This window comes from Anolis sagrei, chromosome 2 (genome assembly GCF_037176765.1).
Source record: "Anolis sagrei isolate rAnoSag1 chromosome 2, rAnoSag1.mat, whole genome shotgun sequence".
Classification (NCBI taxonomy): Eukaryota; Metazoa; Chordata; class Lepidosauria; order Squamata; family Dactyloidae; genus Anolis; species Anolis sagrei.
Genome location: NC_090022.1, coordinates 58,288,461 through 58,304,923, shown reverse-complemented (window position 1 = coordinate 58,304,923; position 16,463 = coordinate 58,288,461). Strand labels below are relative to the sequence as shown.

General features: G+C 38.7%; 1 protein-coding gene across 8 annotated transcripts in view; it reads right to left on the bottom strand.

Moving 5' to 3' along the window:
• The window catches only part of TASOR (transcription activation suppressor), a 92,080-nt gene that overhangs the window by 58,790 nt on the left and 16,827 nt on the right, over window positions 1-16,463 (bottom strand). For all 8 annotated transcript variants that reach the window (XR_010909147.1, XR_010909148.1, XR_010909146.1 and 5 more), the window contains exons 9-16: window positions 13,904-14,009; window positions 13,573-13,676; window positions 7,566-7,669; window positions 7,305-7,377; window positions 7,136-7,210; window positions 5,015-5,635; window positions 4,303-4,691; window positions 2,358-2,505 (exon numbers count right to left, since the gene is read on the bottom strand). Coding sequence is in view for 4 of the 8 variants with exons in the window: in XM_067463533.1 (XP_067319634.1) it covers window positions 2,358-2,505; window positions 4,303-4,691; window positions 5,015-5,635; window positions 7,136-7,210; window positions 7,305-7,377; window positions 7,566-7,669; window positions 13,573-13,676; window positions 13,904-14,009 (1,620 nt within the window). In the remaining 4 variants the exon portion in view is untranslated. The remainder of the gene's footprint in view (window positions 1-2,357; window positions 2,506-4,302; window positions 4,692-5,014; window positions 5,636-7,135; window positions 7,211-7,304; window positions 7,378-7,565; window positions 7,670-13,572; window positions 13,677-13,903; window positions 14,010-16,463) is intronic.

The following is a 16,463-nucleotide window of genomic DNA, read 5'->3' as shown; positions in this document are numbered from 1 at the left end:
ATAGATAGCACTATGAATTTCAAGACACCTTTTCCTAATTAAGTACACCAGCAAGTGTCAATCTGGACTGGGTGAAGGATTGGTATTTGCAAGAGCAAGTCAAGTGATGACTACCACAGACCACCAGTTGTTGCCCCCCCCCCCAAAAAAACCTTTGACCTCCAAGAGTAGAATGGAGCCATAGGGTCCACTTTTACTTTTTCCACGTACTAGGGACAGCAGAGGAAATGGCGGGGGGGGGGGAGATAAAACCTGGAGGATACAGCTTTAGGACATCAAGCAAAACTACGTAACGCAAAACTATGTTTTCATTTCCTCATCTAAAACTGGTATGTGCTTATGAAGTTGTCTTCGAAACTGAAGAGTGACTTGAACATATCAAATAGAGACCTGCAGGGATGATGCTGGATGTAATTTAACTGGGTTTCAGCAAAACACTTGATAAGGTCCCTCACAGTATTTTTATTAGCAAACTGATTAAATATAGAACAGATACACACAAAAATTATCAGATGTAAAAAAATGTATTGAAAGAGTAATTATCAATCCCTGTGATTAAAACTTGAAGGAGATATTGTGTGGAGTATATTGGGATTCTGTCCTAGTGCCAATAGTATTCAATAATTTTTATTATATGGAGGGAATCCAGATCAAATTTGCAAATGAAATACATTTGTGAAGGATTGCTAACATATTGGACATGAACAGAATTCAAAAGGATTAGATGTGCATCTCTGTTACTAAGAGATTGACCATTCAAGAGATGTCATCCATTGAAGTTTACTGATAATGGGTTTTTTTTTCCAAATTGAAATTAGACACAAAGAGGTAAATGTTAAATAGAAAGCTAACAGCAGATTAAGAGTAAGATGTGGAGGAGGGGTAAAAATGCCTGGTAAGCAATACAAGACTTTTTGACCAAGGTGAAAAGAGGGTAGAAAACTGAAAAGAAAAGGCAACAGAACCAAGCAACCAGTCAACTCTATGATTCCCTGGCTCTCTTGGGCAATGACAATCATAAATAATCTATGTATGAACTCCTCCTCTCCATTACACCACTACCACCAACTAACTTTGAACATCAGTTAATAATAAAGTTATTCCTTTCTATCTTACATGTACTTTGTTCATTCTTGGATTTATTTGGTTTGATTTTGTAGATATGACTAGGGCTGCATGTAATGCTTTAGACTATTGCTTCTTAAACTGTGGGTATCAACCCCAAATGGTTAGCTCATTGTTGGGAGTCATGAAAAAAAATTGGCAACAGTAAAAGGTTTCTGAATGCCCCATGTACGCAAATCTGTTAGCAACAGCATGCAGTGTTTACAGCAAACTCTAACGAAAACGCTTTAGCTGTAATCCACAAAAAAGAAAAACTAGCTTTCTGAGCAAGCCTTGCAAATGCTGATTTATTATCAGTAAATGTTTGATTTTTATACCCATATGCATCTATATACCTGGGGTCAAGTAAAAATTTGTCAGGTGGAAAGGAGTCATGAATGGAAAAAGTTTAAGGCTAGTTTTAGACTAGGTATGACCAACTGCCACTTCTCTCTGGGCCAAATTTAGACTATGAAATAATTTCAACTGAAATTTAGAAACCCTATTAAATATTGATGTGTAGTAAAATATTTGGTGCTTTACTCATAAGAAAGAAAAACAGGATTCAAGGTAGATCTGACATCTTGGGGGGAAAAAAAACGCCAGCTCATTAAAACATTACATAAACTCTGTCATGCTGCCATAAAATGTCAACATGCAGCTTTATTCTTTATGACATCTCTTTGAATGTTCTATGCTGCCAACTGTTCCAGAGCACCTATTCTCACAATAGTGAGGCTGCCAGATCCCATTTTTATCTGCAGTATAGCAAGACATTCTTTTTGACCAGAATAATGTCTATATCAGGTTTTTAAGCCCTAGGAGTCCATTAGAGATAAAAAAAGTTGTCCTAGATTAGAGTTGGCTTCTGGAAATTAGAAGATAGCTACTCGTGCAACGTATAGTAGGCATCCTGACTCAAGGTAGGGAATAGTAGTCCATGATCCACTGGGGCCACTCCTTTACTTCCTCTGCCACAAAATCCTCCTATGCCCAATTCCAGCCCAATAAACTACATATAACAGTGCAATTCAAGCTTATCTAATCTCAGTGATTATTGCATAGCTAATTAAAAAGGAGACTTAAATATACTTCAGTACCGCCAGAGAACCCAAACTTTCTACTACTATGAACACACATAAAGAGTACCTTTAAGATAAAAAAATAATTTTAAAACTTTAATAAATTAAACATACATAGCCCCTCTGAATAATCATAATTTAAGACTGTATATTTTTAAAACTGTTGCTTACCTGTAATGGGGATCAGTTTCCAATTTATGCCAATTGTAGAAATACTATTTGAGCTGGAATTCTGCCTATGATAGCTCTGTTCAAGAGGTGTACTAGAACATGGGCTGCTGCAACCATCAAAGCTACTTACACTTCCGGTGCTTACGTCCTAAATAAACGAATAATAATCTCAATTAACTTCTGTCATATTAAATACTATTAACAATTATGTACTTCAATGTCAAACTATTTTAGAAATAGTGCATGAGCCCAATATGGGTTTTTGGCCACATATTTTAGAAATGTCTACAAAAGAACAATTTTACCTTGATGCAAAAACAATAAAGCCATTTATTACTATAAAAATTAACATTCCAGGTTGCATATTTTACTCTGTAGTCCAACATTTTAATGGTGTTTGCCTCCGGAAAATTCAAACCTAATACTTGTATGTGTGGGGGAAGGAGGGGTAAGAGGATTCTCATAGGCAGAATGTGGATCCCAGAGATAAAAAAAAATTGTGGGTGGCATTTTGCCATGTTGTGGATCCCCTGTGGGTCATTCTAGACCCAAAAATGTTTGGGGTTTTTTTAAAACCCAAGAGTGAACCAGAAAGAACTGACAGTAATAATCTCAGGATTGATTCACTTCCCATCTTGTTACAAACTTTGTAGATGTCTGCCACTTCTGGTCTTTTCCAGATAATCTCTGTGTCAGTACGTTCACCCACTGAGCACTCAGCCCCTTGAGTTACAAACAACTTATATACTAAGCACTGTGTACATGTCTGGCAATGGCTCTTTAAGATTTCAAACAGGAACCTTTCACAGCCCTAACTCAATCACTACATAGAGTTCTGTCCTATGGACACACTAACTCTGCATATGAAAGCCTGCATCACTTGCTGTATTTGACCCCCCCCCCCAATAAAATTAGGAAATTCAAAGCCCTTAACATACAAAATATATAAATATACAAAACATTAAAACAGAATTAAATATAAACAGTATTTAAAAACGATGTTTAAAATTCATTAAAACAGATTCCAAGTTAAGTATTTCATAAATACTTAACTTGTTTGGATAATACTTATTTGTTTAGATTAATAGGATTAAGCTAATCGACTGGTTTCATTTCCACACATGTGACTATTCTATTTCCATATATGTGACTATTCTAGTTCAGGAAAGCAACAAAGTCAAAGGAGAGGGATAGGAGTCCCCTATCTCTGGAGACAAGAAAATCTGATACAACTTGCAAAAGTTAGAGACCTTCCACTAAACTATAATCTAATTATGCATACAGGGATAATATACAGAGATTTCAGCTGGTAATATTCTTCAATACCAAATGTAAAGCAGCTTTTTTCTATTTTAATGTAACTTAATTTAATTTAAGGGGTGCAAAAACAATAATTATTTTGTAAGCAACTATTTTTTCACAGTAAACCACCCTTGCCTTCCTACCATTCTTAGAGCCAGCAAAAATACTTTTAGGTCTATAAACTAAAAAATAACCCAGTCACTATGGTCACTGGGAATTCTGGGAGCTATTTAAAAAACCTAAACTTTTCAAAGATACTACTTTTATTCTATTTCATTTCTGTAAGTCCATATAGAAGAGAATTTTGAACTGGTCTTGCTCAATATATCCTCCTCCTCTTATCAGTTTATCAAAAGAGTTGAAGGCATTTACTGGGCCAAATGTACTCCACAAGCTGGAAGTTGAAATGCTGGAGGCTCAATTTCATATTCACATTAGGGAACCTTTCCCAAACCTGATACACTTCAAATGTTCTGTTAAAAAAAACCTTCAATCAGCAATAGTACCTACAATAGTCAGGATGCTGATGGAAGTTGGTTGCATAAACTGGGGGGGGGGGGGGCACAATGGGAAAGGATGTTATCAAAATGTTTAAAACTTAAGCTTCTGAAATTTAAAAACATTACATATCCATAATGCTTACTTTTAAATGTCGCATATGATTAGTTGTGTCTGCCTCACAACTAGAGACATCAACAGAGTAAGGCAAACATGGCGCATCTGTTTCCTGCTTGACCGGACTTTGGGGATCCTTCAAATGAGTATTTTCAACATGTGCAGTATCAGGAAACGGAGGCTCTTCTTTAATCTGTACAGGAATTGGGTTGTTTTCAACAGCTTGGACTGAATAATTTTCTGGTGAAGATTGTTTAATCAAACCTGGCAAATCTGGATTACTTAAAATCTTTGAAAGGAGCATCAATAAAGATGAGTCAGGAGCTGGAGACTCAGAAACATTTTGCTGCCTCAGATCAGTATCATGTCCACCAAGATCAGCTATCATTGAATGAAGTGTTTCTGGTGTGCTGTCACCTACAATTTTGAGAAGCCGGAAGAGAAAAATATGAAGATATGTTAAAAGCCTTCTGCAATTTTTCAGGTCATGTGAAATGTGTTCACATAACTCAAAATGCAAATGAACATTGGAATGAATCTGATTATTGAGCCTCTTTAAGAAAGTTCAAAGTCCACAATGCATTTCCTAATGCTAGACCTATGCAAGAAAAATCCCAAAGTTCCTGGTGAAACAAGCAAGGAAACAGACTGGAAAAACAAGGTCATTTTTACCTTCGCAAGGACAAATCTGTTCTTAAAAATTGTGCATTTTCAAATGTTTTAGTGGACTCTTCTCTTACCTTGCAGCTTTCGTTTCAGTTGGTTTTCAATTCTATCTTCTGTATCAGAATCGTTATCTATATTTTTCTTCTTTCTCTGAATTAAATTAATTAGTTCTTTTATACTTTCTTGATCATAATCCCCAGAACGATTAGGCTTTCTCTTGGCGGCTATTTCTTCACTTTTAGAATTGTTTCGTTTCTTGGCTTTTCTCTTTGTGTAGTCAGACTCTTCTTCTGCTGCTTCACAATCTGAAACAGGACTGAACTGCTGAGGTTTTTGATAACCATCCATTAGTTTTTTGGCTTTAGAAACAGGGATCTGATAGGTGGCAGATCCAAAAATATAGGCACGCAAAGAACTGTCAATATTGGATTTATTTTTGGGGGCTGGATATAGATGCTTTTTTTCATCCAAGGTATCCTTATAGTCAAATAAAATGAATTCTTTATATTTACTATAGCGTTTCAGATAATCATTTATGTATTTTTCCACCGCAGTATTTAAGTCAGACCTAGGATCTTTACGGGATTGAACATAAGCATAATGCAGAGATTGAATAAATCTTGTAAATTCTGGCATAACCACATGTGTTTCCTGCAATATTGATGTATTTTCATTTTTCATTTCATTTTTGTGTGCTGTATTCAAAATAAAAGAAGAAAAGGGGGGGAAATCAGTATTAAGCAAGCAACACCATTAATACACATTAAACTATTTATATCCTACTTTGCTCTTCGATAAAAGCAATGAATGGAATTTTCCACAAGTATTCTATTCTTGTAAAAAACTAGCGAAGAAGATCGGCTTGAAAGACAACACAAGGCTCATGATAATCAAGTGAGTTTAATGTCTGACTGGGGGAACTGAAATTCGGATTTGCTAGGTTTACAAAGTGTGAACTACTGCACAACGTGGGGGAGGGGGGCAACAGCAGAATTTTTCTGGCAAAACAGTAGAATTATGAGGTCATCTTCTTCACTGTGGTCATCTATGCACCAAAACTCTGGGTCCAGAGGCCTAGAAAACTCTCATATGCTACTTTTTTTAAAAAGTGGTGGTACAATGTTTGTCTGACAAAATGGCTACCACAGTCAAAAATGAAACTCAGGACTCTTCTACACAGGTACTAAAATTCAACTTGAGTCCAGCTCATAGTGTTTACAAAATGTACACACCCCATGCGCGCTGCAATATGCATCCAGCCAGAACTGAATCTAGAATCATAGAATCATAGAGTTGGAAGACACCTCATGGGCCATCCAGTCCAACCCCCTGCCAAGAAGCAGGAATATTGCATTCAAAGCACCCCTGACAGATGGCCATCTAGCCTCTGTTTAAAAACCTCCAAAGAAGGAGCCTCCACCACACTCCGGGGCAGAGAGTTCCACTGCTGAACGGCTCTCACAGTCAGGAAGTTCTTCCTCATGTTCAGATGGAATCTCCTTTCTTGTAGTTTGAAGCCATTGTTCCATGTCCTAGTCTCCAGGAAAGCAGAAAACAAGCTTGCTCCCTTCCTCCCTGTGACTAACTGTTTCACTAGTACTTGCCATGGAGATTTCCCCCACTACACCCATCCAAACTTTTCCAAAAGCAATCCCATTGGGTTTTACAGCCCTCTAGATCTGATTTTTGCAACTGGACAGGGTACTACAATAGGGAGGACAATTTTTATTCATCTAGATTGAACAACCCTTTATAAGTTTCAGAAAGTATATTTGCACAGAATTATGAGAATTAATTACTCTAATATTTCTATCAGTTTGAGAATTATGTCTGTTCTTCAATAAGCCTTTTCGGGCACTTTAATTTTAAATTGTACCTGAATAATATCTGTTGTGACACTATAAATAAATGTCCAAATGACACCTCCCTACTTGTGATTTTTCTGTAATAGGTGTTACATTACTGTACTTACTGTATCATTCTTCTATTGTGAACCAGAAAATAAATTCACTGTTAATTTGGAAAGTAATATATCAAAAACCAACATCCCACATGCCCACTAAAGACATGAAAACTAGATATGTTTTTCCGGTCTCCTGCTTGCCTTTGTCATTATCTTCAACCCCAGGCATTACTATTATGGTCACATATTGCATAACAATTAATATAACTCTGTATTAAACACAGAAACCTACCTGAAGTCACAACACATCTAGGATTCCGAAACAGAAACAATGCTTGCAAGGTACGAGGATTTCCTGTTCGGTTCTCTGATGAAAAAAAAGGTAAATCACAGTATAATGAATGTGTGTATTTTTTTAAAAAGTTGAATCTCCCAAAGAAGAAACATGACATGTTGCATACCATATGGGGAAGCCATCTGATGTGGAGAAAGCAGCAATAAATATCCTCCATCTACAAGTGGTTTTACAATAACCTAAAAATAAAAAAATTACAGAGTATAAAATATCACATGCTATATTTTTATTTATAGTACTATTATAAGTATAAAGTATATAAAGTACAGAACTAGAGTGCTCTGTACTATTACAAAGCTCATGTCATTTTTGGAACTCTTATCGGTAGAATAACAACATAGAATGTAAATAATATATATATACTCACTAGTTTGTCTGTCTCCAGCTTGTGTAGTAATCCTTCCAAATTACTTCCTGATCTAGCCTTTTCCACAATTTCATAAAGACTGCAATACATTCCACTCCTGAACTCTGAGAATGCAGAAAGATATCTGTTAATATTCCATTCCCCCTGCCAAGGGGAAAGAAACAAGCTAATATTTTATCACTTTACTTGCATCCTAAAACGCTTGACGTTACAAAAATGCTATAGCTTGATGATTGCTTGAAATGAGTTTCTTCACTTAGTTACATACAGAGCTAATCAAACAGATCTAGCTGCTAATAACAAAAATCCCTCACTCTACTTCAGAGAAATAGTAACGAGTTTCTGACTAACCTATCCTCGGTAGTCCCCTGAGTTATCAGCTAACTTTTCCCAGAGTTCTTCCGGCTAACTAACTCAGCCTAGAGAGCTAATCTCTTGTGCTATCTCCCATAAGAAATCTGGCTGCGGCCTAGCCTTTCCTGTCAGCTAATCAGCCCCTGTCTGACACACACACTCGCTCTAAAATCCCAGTTTCAAAAACACTTCTTCTCCCACCAGCTCCCAATTCTCTTCTCCACAGAAGCTGAAATCTTTTCCCTCCTAAGACTTGACTCCTCCCATCTGCTCTAGCCAATCCCAGGAGACCTCAAACTCCTCCCATCTTCAAACTGTTGTTGTTGTTCATTCATTCAGTCGTCTCCGACTCTTCGTGACCTCATGGACCAGCCCACGCCAGAGCTCCCTGTCGGCCGTCACTACCCCAGCTCCTTCAAGGTCAGTCCAGTCACTTCAAGGATGCCATCCATCCATCTTGCCCTTGGTCGGCCCCTCTTCCTTTTATCTTCCACTTTCCCCAGCATAATTGTCTTCTCTAGGCTTTGCCGTCTCCTCATGATGTGGCCAAAGTACTTCAACTTTGTCTCTAGTACCCTCCAATGAGCAGTCGGGCTTTATTTCCTGGAGGATGGACTGGTTGGATCTTCTCGCAGTCCAAGGCACTCTCAGAACTTTCCTCCAACACCACAGTTAAAAGGCATCTATCTTCCTTCGCTCAGCCTTCCCTAAGGTCCAGCTCTCACATCCGTAGGTTACTACAGGGAATACCATGGCTTTGACTATGCAGATCTTTGTTGCCAGTGTGATGTCTCTACTCTTTACTATTTTATCGAGATTGGACATTGCTCTCCTCCCAAGAAGTAAGCGTCTTCTGATTTCCTGGCCACCGTCTGCATCTTCTAACTATCCTCACTCAAGATGGCTGCTTCTCTGGCTTACACTCTCAAAATGGAGGATTGCCATATTGTTATCCAGGCTTCCTTTCCGGCCTACTAGGTAAGATTCACTAAACACCCCCATTTGGGGCTGATATTTCCTTCCTTCTTTCTCCAAAGGCTAGGCAGTTTTAAAAAGTACAAAATTAAGATCTCTGAAACTTCACTCTTTTTTCCTTCCTCCTCCTTCTAAGGCAAGGCAGTTTACAAAACCGGCACTGGAGTTATTTGAAGAAAGGATGAAAGATCTGAATTCCAAAGACCTCAATTTTAGGTTTTTAAAACTGTGTTACTTCGAAGGAGTAAACAAGAGAGCAACTTCAAAGATCTCAATTTTATAGTTTTTAAACTGTCTTGACGTCTGAGAAAGAAGAAAAAGACAATCAACCCCAAATGGTTCTGCAATTTTAAAAAGCAAACAAAATTTGAGCTATTTGTTTGAGGCTGGATCATTCCTCCTCGTCCTCTTCCACAAATATTTATTTATTTATTTAAAAAGCACAGAAATTTGCGAATCAAATGCACATTTTTTCTCAAGTAATGGTTACCTCACTTTTTAAAAAAGGGGGGGAGCGCGACTATTATGTGATGAAGCACAGCACCTTATCTATACAAAGTTTCACTATTTATCTTTCAATTCATCAGTAGTCTCAAAACAACAAAAACATCTATTCTTTTAAAACTACTTCATACTGCAACTAAACTAGTTTTTTTTTAAAAAAAAAACCCACATAAATAAAAGTGTTGATTGCCTTTCAAGATCTCAACAGGGATGGAGCTACCCTGATTTTCTGTAAGTTCTGCAAGTGACATGCTGCTACAAAGAAAGGATCATCTGAAATGCTTCTGCAAAGCAGCCTCAGGGGTGGGGCGGGGATGAATGGACATAAACAACAGTGAGACCAATTTTATCTTCCATAGGTAGAGGCCACAGCCAACATGCCAGTAAAAACTAGGCAAAGGCACTCTTGAACAGAGCCCACATAGCTTTCCAAGAGAAATTGTGGGTCTAAGAGCATCACTAGCATAGAAACCTAGTTACTATCTAGTAAGATTAATTTACACTTAGGGCTCAAAGTTCTCCCATTGTTCTGGCAGGAAAGTAGTTTTCCAAGCCAGGAATCTCAGGTCACAAGAGGTCAAGGGCCTGAAGGGTCTCCTGGAAAACTGGGAGAAGACTAGCTGCTGATTCTACTGTGCAGTAGGTCCAGTTACAAGTGAGTGTAAGTTGTTATATCCTCTTAGGAACTTCTTCACTACAGGGTTGTCCTGGATCATTGACCATCTCTGCTTTGCTCTCTTTACTACTTGCTGCATCTGTGGACTAGAAGACTGGCTGCTTCCTCGCCTGTTCACAGGTCAATTGAAGGTGGATTCTGAATGAGTCCCTCCTAAGGCTGCCCTGCAACAGTGAAAGATGCATCGTTTTTGAAGAAAAAACTGCAGAGGTTTTGAGTTTCCTGGGCCCGTAACAGTGGTAGACTGGAGGAAATCAGTGAACTTAGTACATTTGTAGGAGTAAGAACATCTCGTAGATGGTTTAGAGACTGCCTCACTCACATGCCTGACAGGACCGGATAATGATTTTAGAGGAAACGTTTTCAAGCAGAAGCTTGTAGGTGTGCAGGTTAGGATACCTCACACAGCCCTCATTGGTGATCACACCCGTGATGAAGGAAAACTGAGAAGTGTACATTATGCCCTCCCCTCTAACTAACACATCATCAATTGAGTCCCTTCCTAGGTGGGCTTATAAAGTCCCTTCCTAGGTGGGCTTTGGAGCAAGGTATCTTGGTACTGGTTGTTCAGAGATTACATGAACAACTACCACAGCCCCTGAAGATCTTGCAAAGAGAGCTGAATTGTAGCCTCTACTTGTGAACAAAATTCCTCTTTGGCCAAGAAGCCAGTTTGAGCCTGAGAATCCAAAAGAGCTTATATGAACTGCACTTGTTGAAATGGTTCTAGGTGAGATTTCTCACCATTCACAAGATCTAGAGAATCTAGAAGCTGAAGTATGAGATGTATGTTCAGAAGTAGATGCTCACAAATGTCAGCAACTGAAAGGAACTTGTCAGTATAGAGAAAGAGAGTGATGTCTTGCTATTGAAGACAAGCTGCTACCACCACCATGCACTTGGCAAACACATGTAAACCAGTGCATGGGCTGAAAGGTAGGTAAACCCCTTTTTCCACAACAAAACAAAGAAACTTCCTTTTGGTCTGACAGAAATATTGAAATAAGCATCTTCAAATCCGCACAGCGCATGGGATTGCCTTTTTGTCCCAGGGTAAGGATAGTACTGAGGGTGAGCATTCTAAAACGTCTGTGCTGGACACACGTTCACACCTCAAAGATCAAGAATTGAATGTAGTACTTCATTTATTGACACAATTAAATAGCAGAACCCTCAATGCAGATGAATTAGATAGGCTCTATTTCATCTTTGAGAAAAAGGTTGTTCAGTTCCTCTTTGAGCATGGGTGAAGAATGCGAAAAATCCCTGTTAAATAGGATTCCAGAAATCTATTGCATATCATCTCATGACAACCTCCAGGATCCATGAATCTGAGATGATCAAGACCTAAGCACAATCGTACTTGTTGAGCCTGTTGCCAAAAGATGGAATGGTGTTTATAATTGTGGTGGTAGAAGTAATATTGACAAGCATCCTAGAATTCTTATTACTATTTCCTGAATTGAGCAGGTCCCTTGTTTGAGGATAACTTTTTCATCAGTCATCACTTCAAAACATATGGATGAAGCTGACATGGCCAGTACCAAGTGGACTTGAGAAGAAGATTAGAGGTCAAGCTGTAGCAGCTGTGGCTGAAGATGTATGAAATGATCTCTTCTTTGTGACCATATCCAATGCCTTTGGAGCGTTCTCCAAAAGGAGTGCTTTTAACCTAGAGCAGTGGTTCTCAACCTGTGGGTCCCCAGATGTTTTGGCCTTAAACTTCCTGAAATCTTAACAGTTGGTAAACTGGCTGGAATTTCTGGGAGTTGTTGGCCAAAACACCTGGGGAACAACAGGTTTAGAACCACTGACCTAGAGGCATGCGATGTGGAGCCATATGCAAGTGTTGTGCCCTTCTTGAAGGCAAACGAGGCACCTAATGCCTATTCGTTTCTGATATTTTTCATCTGTAGGACATGAATGATACTGAAAACACCATAAAATGGTGATGACACTACCACAACACAAGAGCCAAATCACAGGTGAGATGAACAAAATAGAAGTGCAGTCCGTATCAGTATCTTTGAATCAGAGAGTGGGGTTCAGAAAAAGCTTCTTTATCAGAGAGCTCATAACTCTTAAAGGATTTGGAACACACACTCCTTCACATATGTCCTTGTACATCCCATTACAAATTCTAGGCACCAGTCCAGCACTTTCATCGCTACAATATTTGAAATAAAGAGGGGGGGAGAATGACTGGAAATAACATTTTTAAACCAGGAACATTTTTTTTTCAAATTTTGTTACATAGTGTAATAATCTATGTATAGAACTAGAGACCAAGAGTTGAAATACTGTATGAACAGCTGGGGATCACATTACATGACCAAGGACAAACAAAAAGTCAATGGAAAGCATATACTGAAGAACTGCATAAAAAGGATGAAAGCATGGTATATTCATTCAAAGATAAGAACCTAACAATTTTTGAAAGTGGTGGATGCTGCACTCAGAGAGAGAAATCACCATGAACAGGTGGAATACTGATACAGATGTTTCAACCTATCTGAATTTAATCTAGTTCTAAATAAAGTATGTTTAACAAATATGGGGAAAAAAAACAATGGCCAACAGAAACACTTAATATACTTTCCAGTTCCTGGGAAAAGAAACAGCAGGGACTGCAGTAACCACAGAATCATTACATGAATTTTCCAGGCAAGCAAAATGATGCTTAAAATTATACAAAAGCTTTTGCCAGAAACGCAAGATGTACAAGCTTGATTCAGGGAGGCACTAAAGATCATATGCAATACACTGGATAATGGAACGCACCACAGAATGTTAAATATTAACCAGCCTAGGTTTTATAGATTACAGCAAAACCTTTGATTGCATAGATCATGAAAAACTACTGCATAGTCCATTCTTATAGAAATGGATGTGCCATAGCATACTATTATCCTGATGTGTAACCTGTGATCAAAATAAGAGACTACAGTAAGGACATTACCTGGAGAAATGGAATGGTTTCCAATTAACAAGGAGTGCCAGGAAATATTGCATTTTATCATACTATCTGTTTAACTTGCATACTGACCATGGACCTCTTTACACGGCCCTTTTGGGCCATGCCATTGCACTAGCTGGTGAAAAAGAGGGTGTGCGGTGCACCCCACAAGCCACCCCACGCCCCCTCCCTCCTCTATTCATCACATGGAGGGGGATGGGAGAGGATGCTTTGGCACTCTTTTCCTCCCATCAGATGGCATAAAGAGCAACCGCCCTTTCTGCCATCATTTGGGAAAATGGAAGGAAAAGTGCAGGTAGCTCCACTGGAGCTACCCAAACTACACTTTCCTCCCATGGTCATGGAGGGAGCACCTTTTGGTGGAGGAAAGTGGGCAGAGCCTGCCATGCATCGTGTGATGGTGCACAGCAAGCCCCACCCTTGCATGAAGCAAAACAGCAATACGGGGCAAAAATACTTTGTGTGAAAAGGTGGTAGATCATATTAAACAAGTAAGATTTCTTTATTATGGTAAATCTTACCTTCCCTTTGTCCTGAATACGCTTCTTTCTGCAGGGCACGTGTTGAGAAACGTTGTTTCAGGTTTTCAATGCTCATAACCATATCAACATCAAGTTTTTCAGGACTAGTGGTCAAGGAATAAAATAATTGAAGATTTCTTTAACTAGATTTTAAGCAAATATTGGTTTTTTTTTATTTCTGACAGCATCTTAAAGTAGAGCCAAAACTGTACAAAAAAAACCTTAAAATATTCAAGCAAGCAATAGACAATGTACAACGCCTTCATAGTATGACAAAACATAGTCTAACCAAGATTGATTTTAAGCCTGCTTCTGAGTTGTTAATACTTACAGTTTGCATGGAAGCAATGGCCGTGTTTCTGATTTCAGAGCAGCATGGCAAACAAGTGTCCCTCTGTTTAAAAGCTGCCCATTCCACAAGGTATAACTTGTCTTATCTACATGAAAAACACAACAGCAATTTTTGTAATACTATGTAACTTGAAATTTCACTTGAAAATGTGTTGCAGATATAAAGAATATCATACGTGACTTAGGAATCTCTCAAACTTAATCCATCACCTATTTAAAGTAATTATATACAACATAAAAACGTCATTGGCAATATCAAGAACTAGAAAGGCTATTATATATTAAAAATACATAGAGAAACAGGAACTGCATATGTGCAAATTTACAGTTCTTAGTGGATGGAATATTCCAGAGAAGAGCAAGCTCTCAGCATTCTTTCTCTCCTGTTTTTTTGATTCCGTGCCAGGTTGGCGTGGGGGGTGGGGAGTCAGCTCGGTCTTTCCTCTATCAGTCAATTTACGAGGGTTGAATGAAAAGTAATGCCTCCACCTTTGTTACTTGGGTTTGGATGCGAATATTTTAATAAATCAAACGCAGAAATAATCCTTAGAATGTGCTCTTTAACTATCACTATTCACTTTTCCACATAATCATCAGAGAATTAGATACATTTCTGCCAACGATGAACAAGTTTTCTGAAGCCGTCATGGAAGAAGTCGACACTCTGTTTCCGCAACCAGTGTCTCACAGTCCTCTCAACATCTTCATCAGAAGCATAATGATGCCCCTGAAGATCATCTTTCATTATCGGGAACAAAAGGAAGTCAGATGGTGTTAAAACTGGACTGTATGGAGGATGCCGTACGCCAGTGATTCCCAGGTATTACTGCCCCCTGGTGGGCACTGCAGCAATCCGGGGGAGCAGTAATGGCCACAGGTGCATTTGGGGGCGATGAATAACTGTAAAGGGGTGGTGAAAGCATAAAAGAAAGAAGATTTAGAAAAATTGATTTTCAGGGGGTAGACCAAATAGGTTTGGGAACCACTGCCGTATGCTGATGAGATCGTCTCTGAAGTTCTGTTATGGTGGCATGTGAAGTGTGTGGTCTGGCATTGCCATGCTGCAAGACATTTCCCTTTTCCTTTCAGACCTTTGTTAGCCGTTGTTTCAAAGTTTGCAGCGTTATGATGTATTGTTGTTCTACGTTCAAGGAAATCAACATGGATAACACCTTCTGCATGCCAGAACACTGTTGCCATGATTTTTCCAGCTGAGGGCTGTGTCTTAAATTTCTTTTTCTGGGGTCAGTCTTTGTGTCAATATTCCACAAACTGACACTTTGTCTCCGGGTCGTAATGGTGTACCCACATATTGTCTCCTGTCACAAGTGAATAGAGAAAGGCATCATCTTCATTCTCGTAACGCGAGAGGAGTTCCTGGCAAATTTCAAGTCTGTGCGCTTTCATTTCAGGCGGCAACATCCTGGGTACCCATTGTGCACATTTTCTCCAATAACCAAGCAAAGTAATAACGTGACACACACCTTCTTGTGAAATGCTGATTATACTTGAAATTTCTCTCTGATTGATAGAACGATCATCCTGAATCAATCTGTCAACCTTTTGCTTGTGAAACTCTGTGATTGCTGTCACAGGATGTCCAACCCTTTGGGGTGACACCTTCTGCTGTCAAGAATTCAATGACTGCACGTTGCTTAAGTCACATTGACCAGCTGTCTGCGCAGGGTTGCATACTTCGCACTTTAACAACACAACCGTTCAATGTTAAGGCTCCCCGCCAAAATGGAACTGTAGAGGTGAGTCCACTGAACAAGCCAGTACCTGCTGCATACTAGTACTGCAATCTGTTGAGTTACGAAGGTGGAGGCATTACTTTTCATTCAACCCTCGAAATAGCAGATTTCAACTTCAGTATGGAAGCAAACAATGCTTGTCCTTTAGCATGTGTGCAACTTCTGTATGCTTCATTTAAACTGTGGTCGGTGGTTATAAAATAATAAACCTGAACATTCTTTCAATCAGATTTTCTTCATATGCCAATTCCAAGTCTAATATGACATTGTATTAGCTCACCTTGAATCGCAAATGCTATTATACTCAAATAATTGTTCACTGAAAATGTTTTAATAATCGTGGATAAAAATAATGAAAACTGGAAATGTTGGTCATACATTTCTGATTTTTTAAAATGGGAGGAGAGTGACCATCTCATGAAGTATCACTGGCTCCAATCCCCATAAACACACATGAAACTGGAAAGAAAGTGGAAACAAACTCAACAGTTGGTATTTGTGGCACAGAATCTGAAGCTAGAACTAGACAGATACCAAGGACACATTCCCCCATAGTGTTTAATTTGATTCTACTCAGTATTATGGCGGGATAAGTGTAACTAGTCTACTTCAACCTGAAATAATGAACATTAATAATTCATTCCCATCATGAATCAAAGTATTCATATTTAGGTTGTCCAAAATGTGACCTGATACTTTTCCTTCCATATGAGAAACCAGTTAAAGCAAATTTTACTGAGATTGTATCTACCTTCAGGTGTTCTATGAAAATTCGCACTGATATTT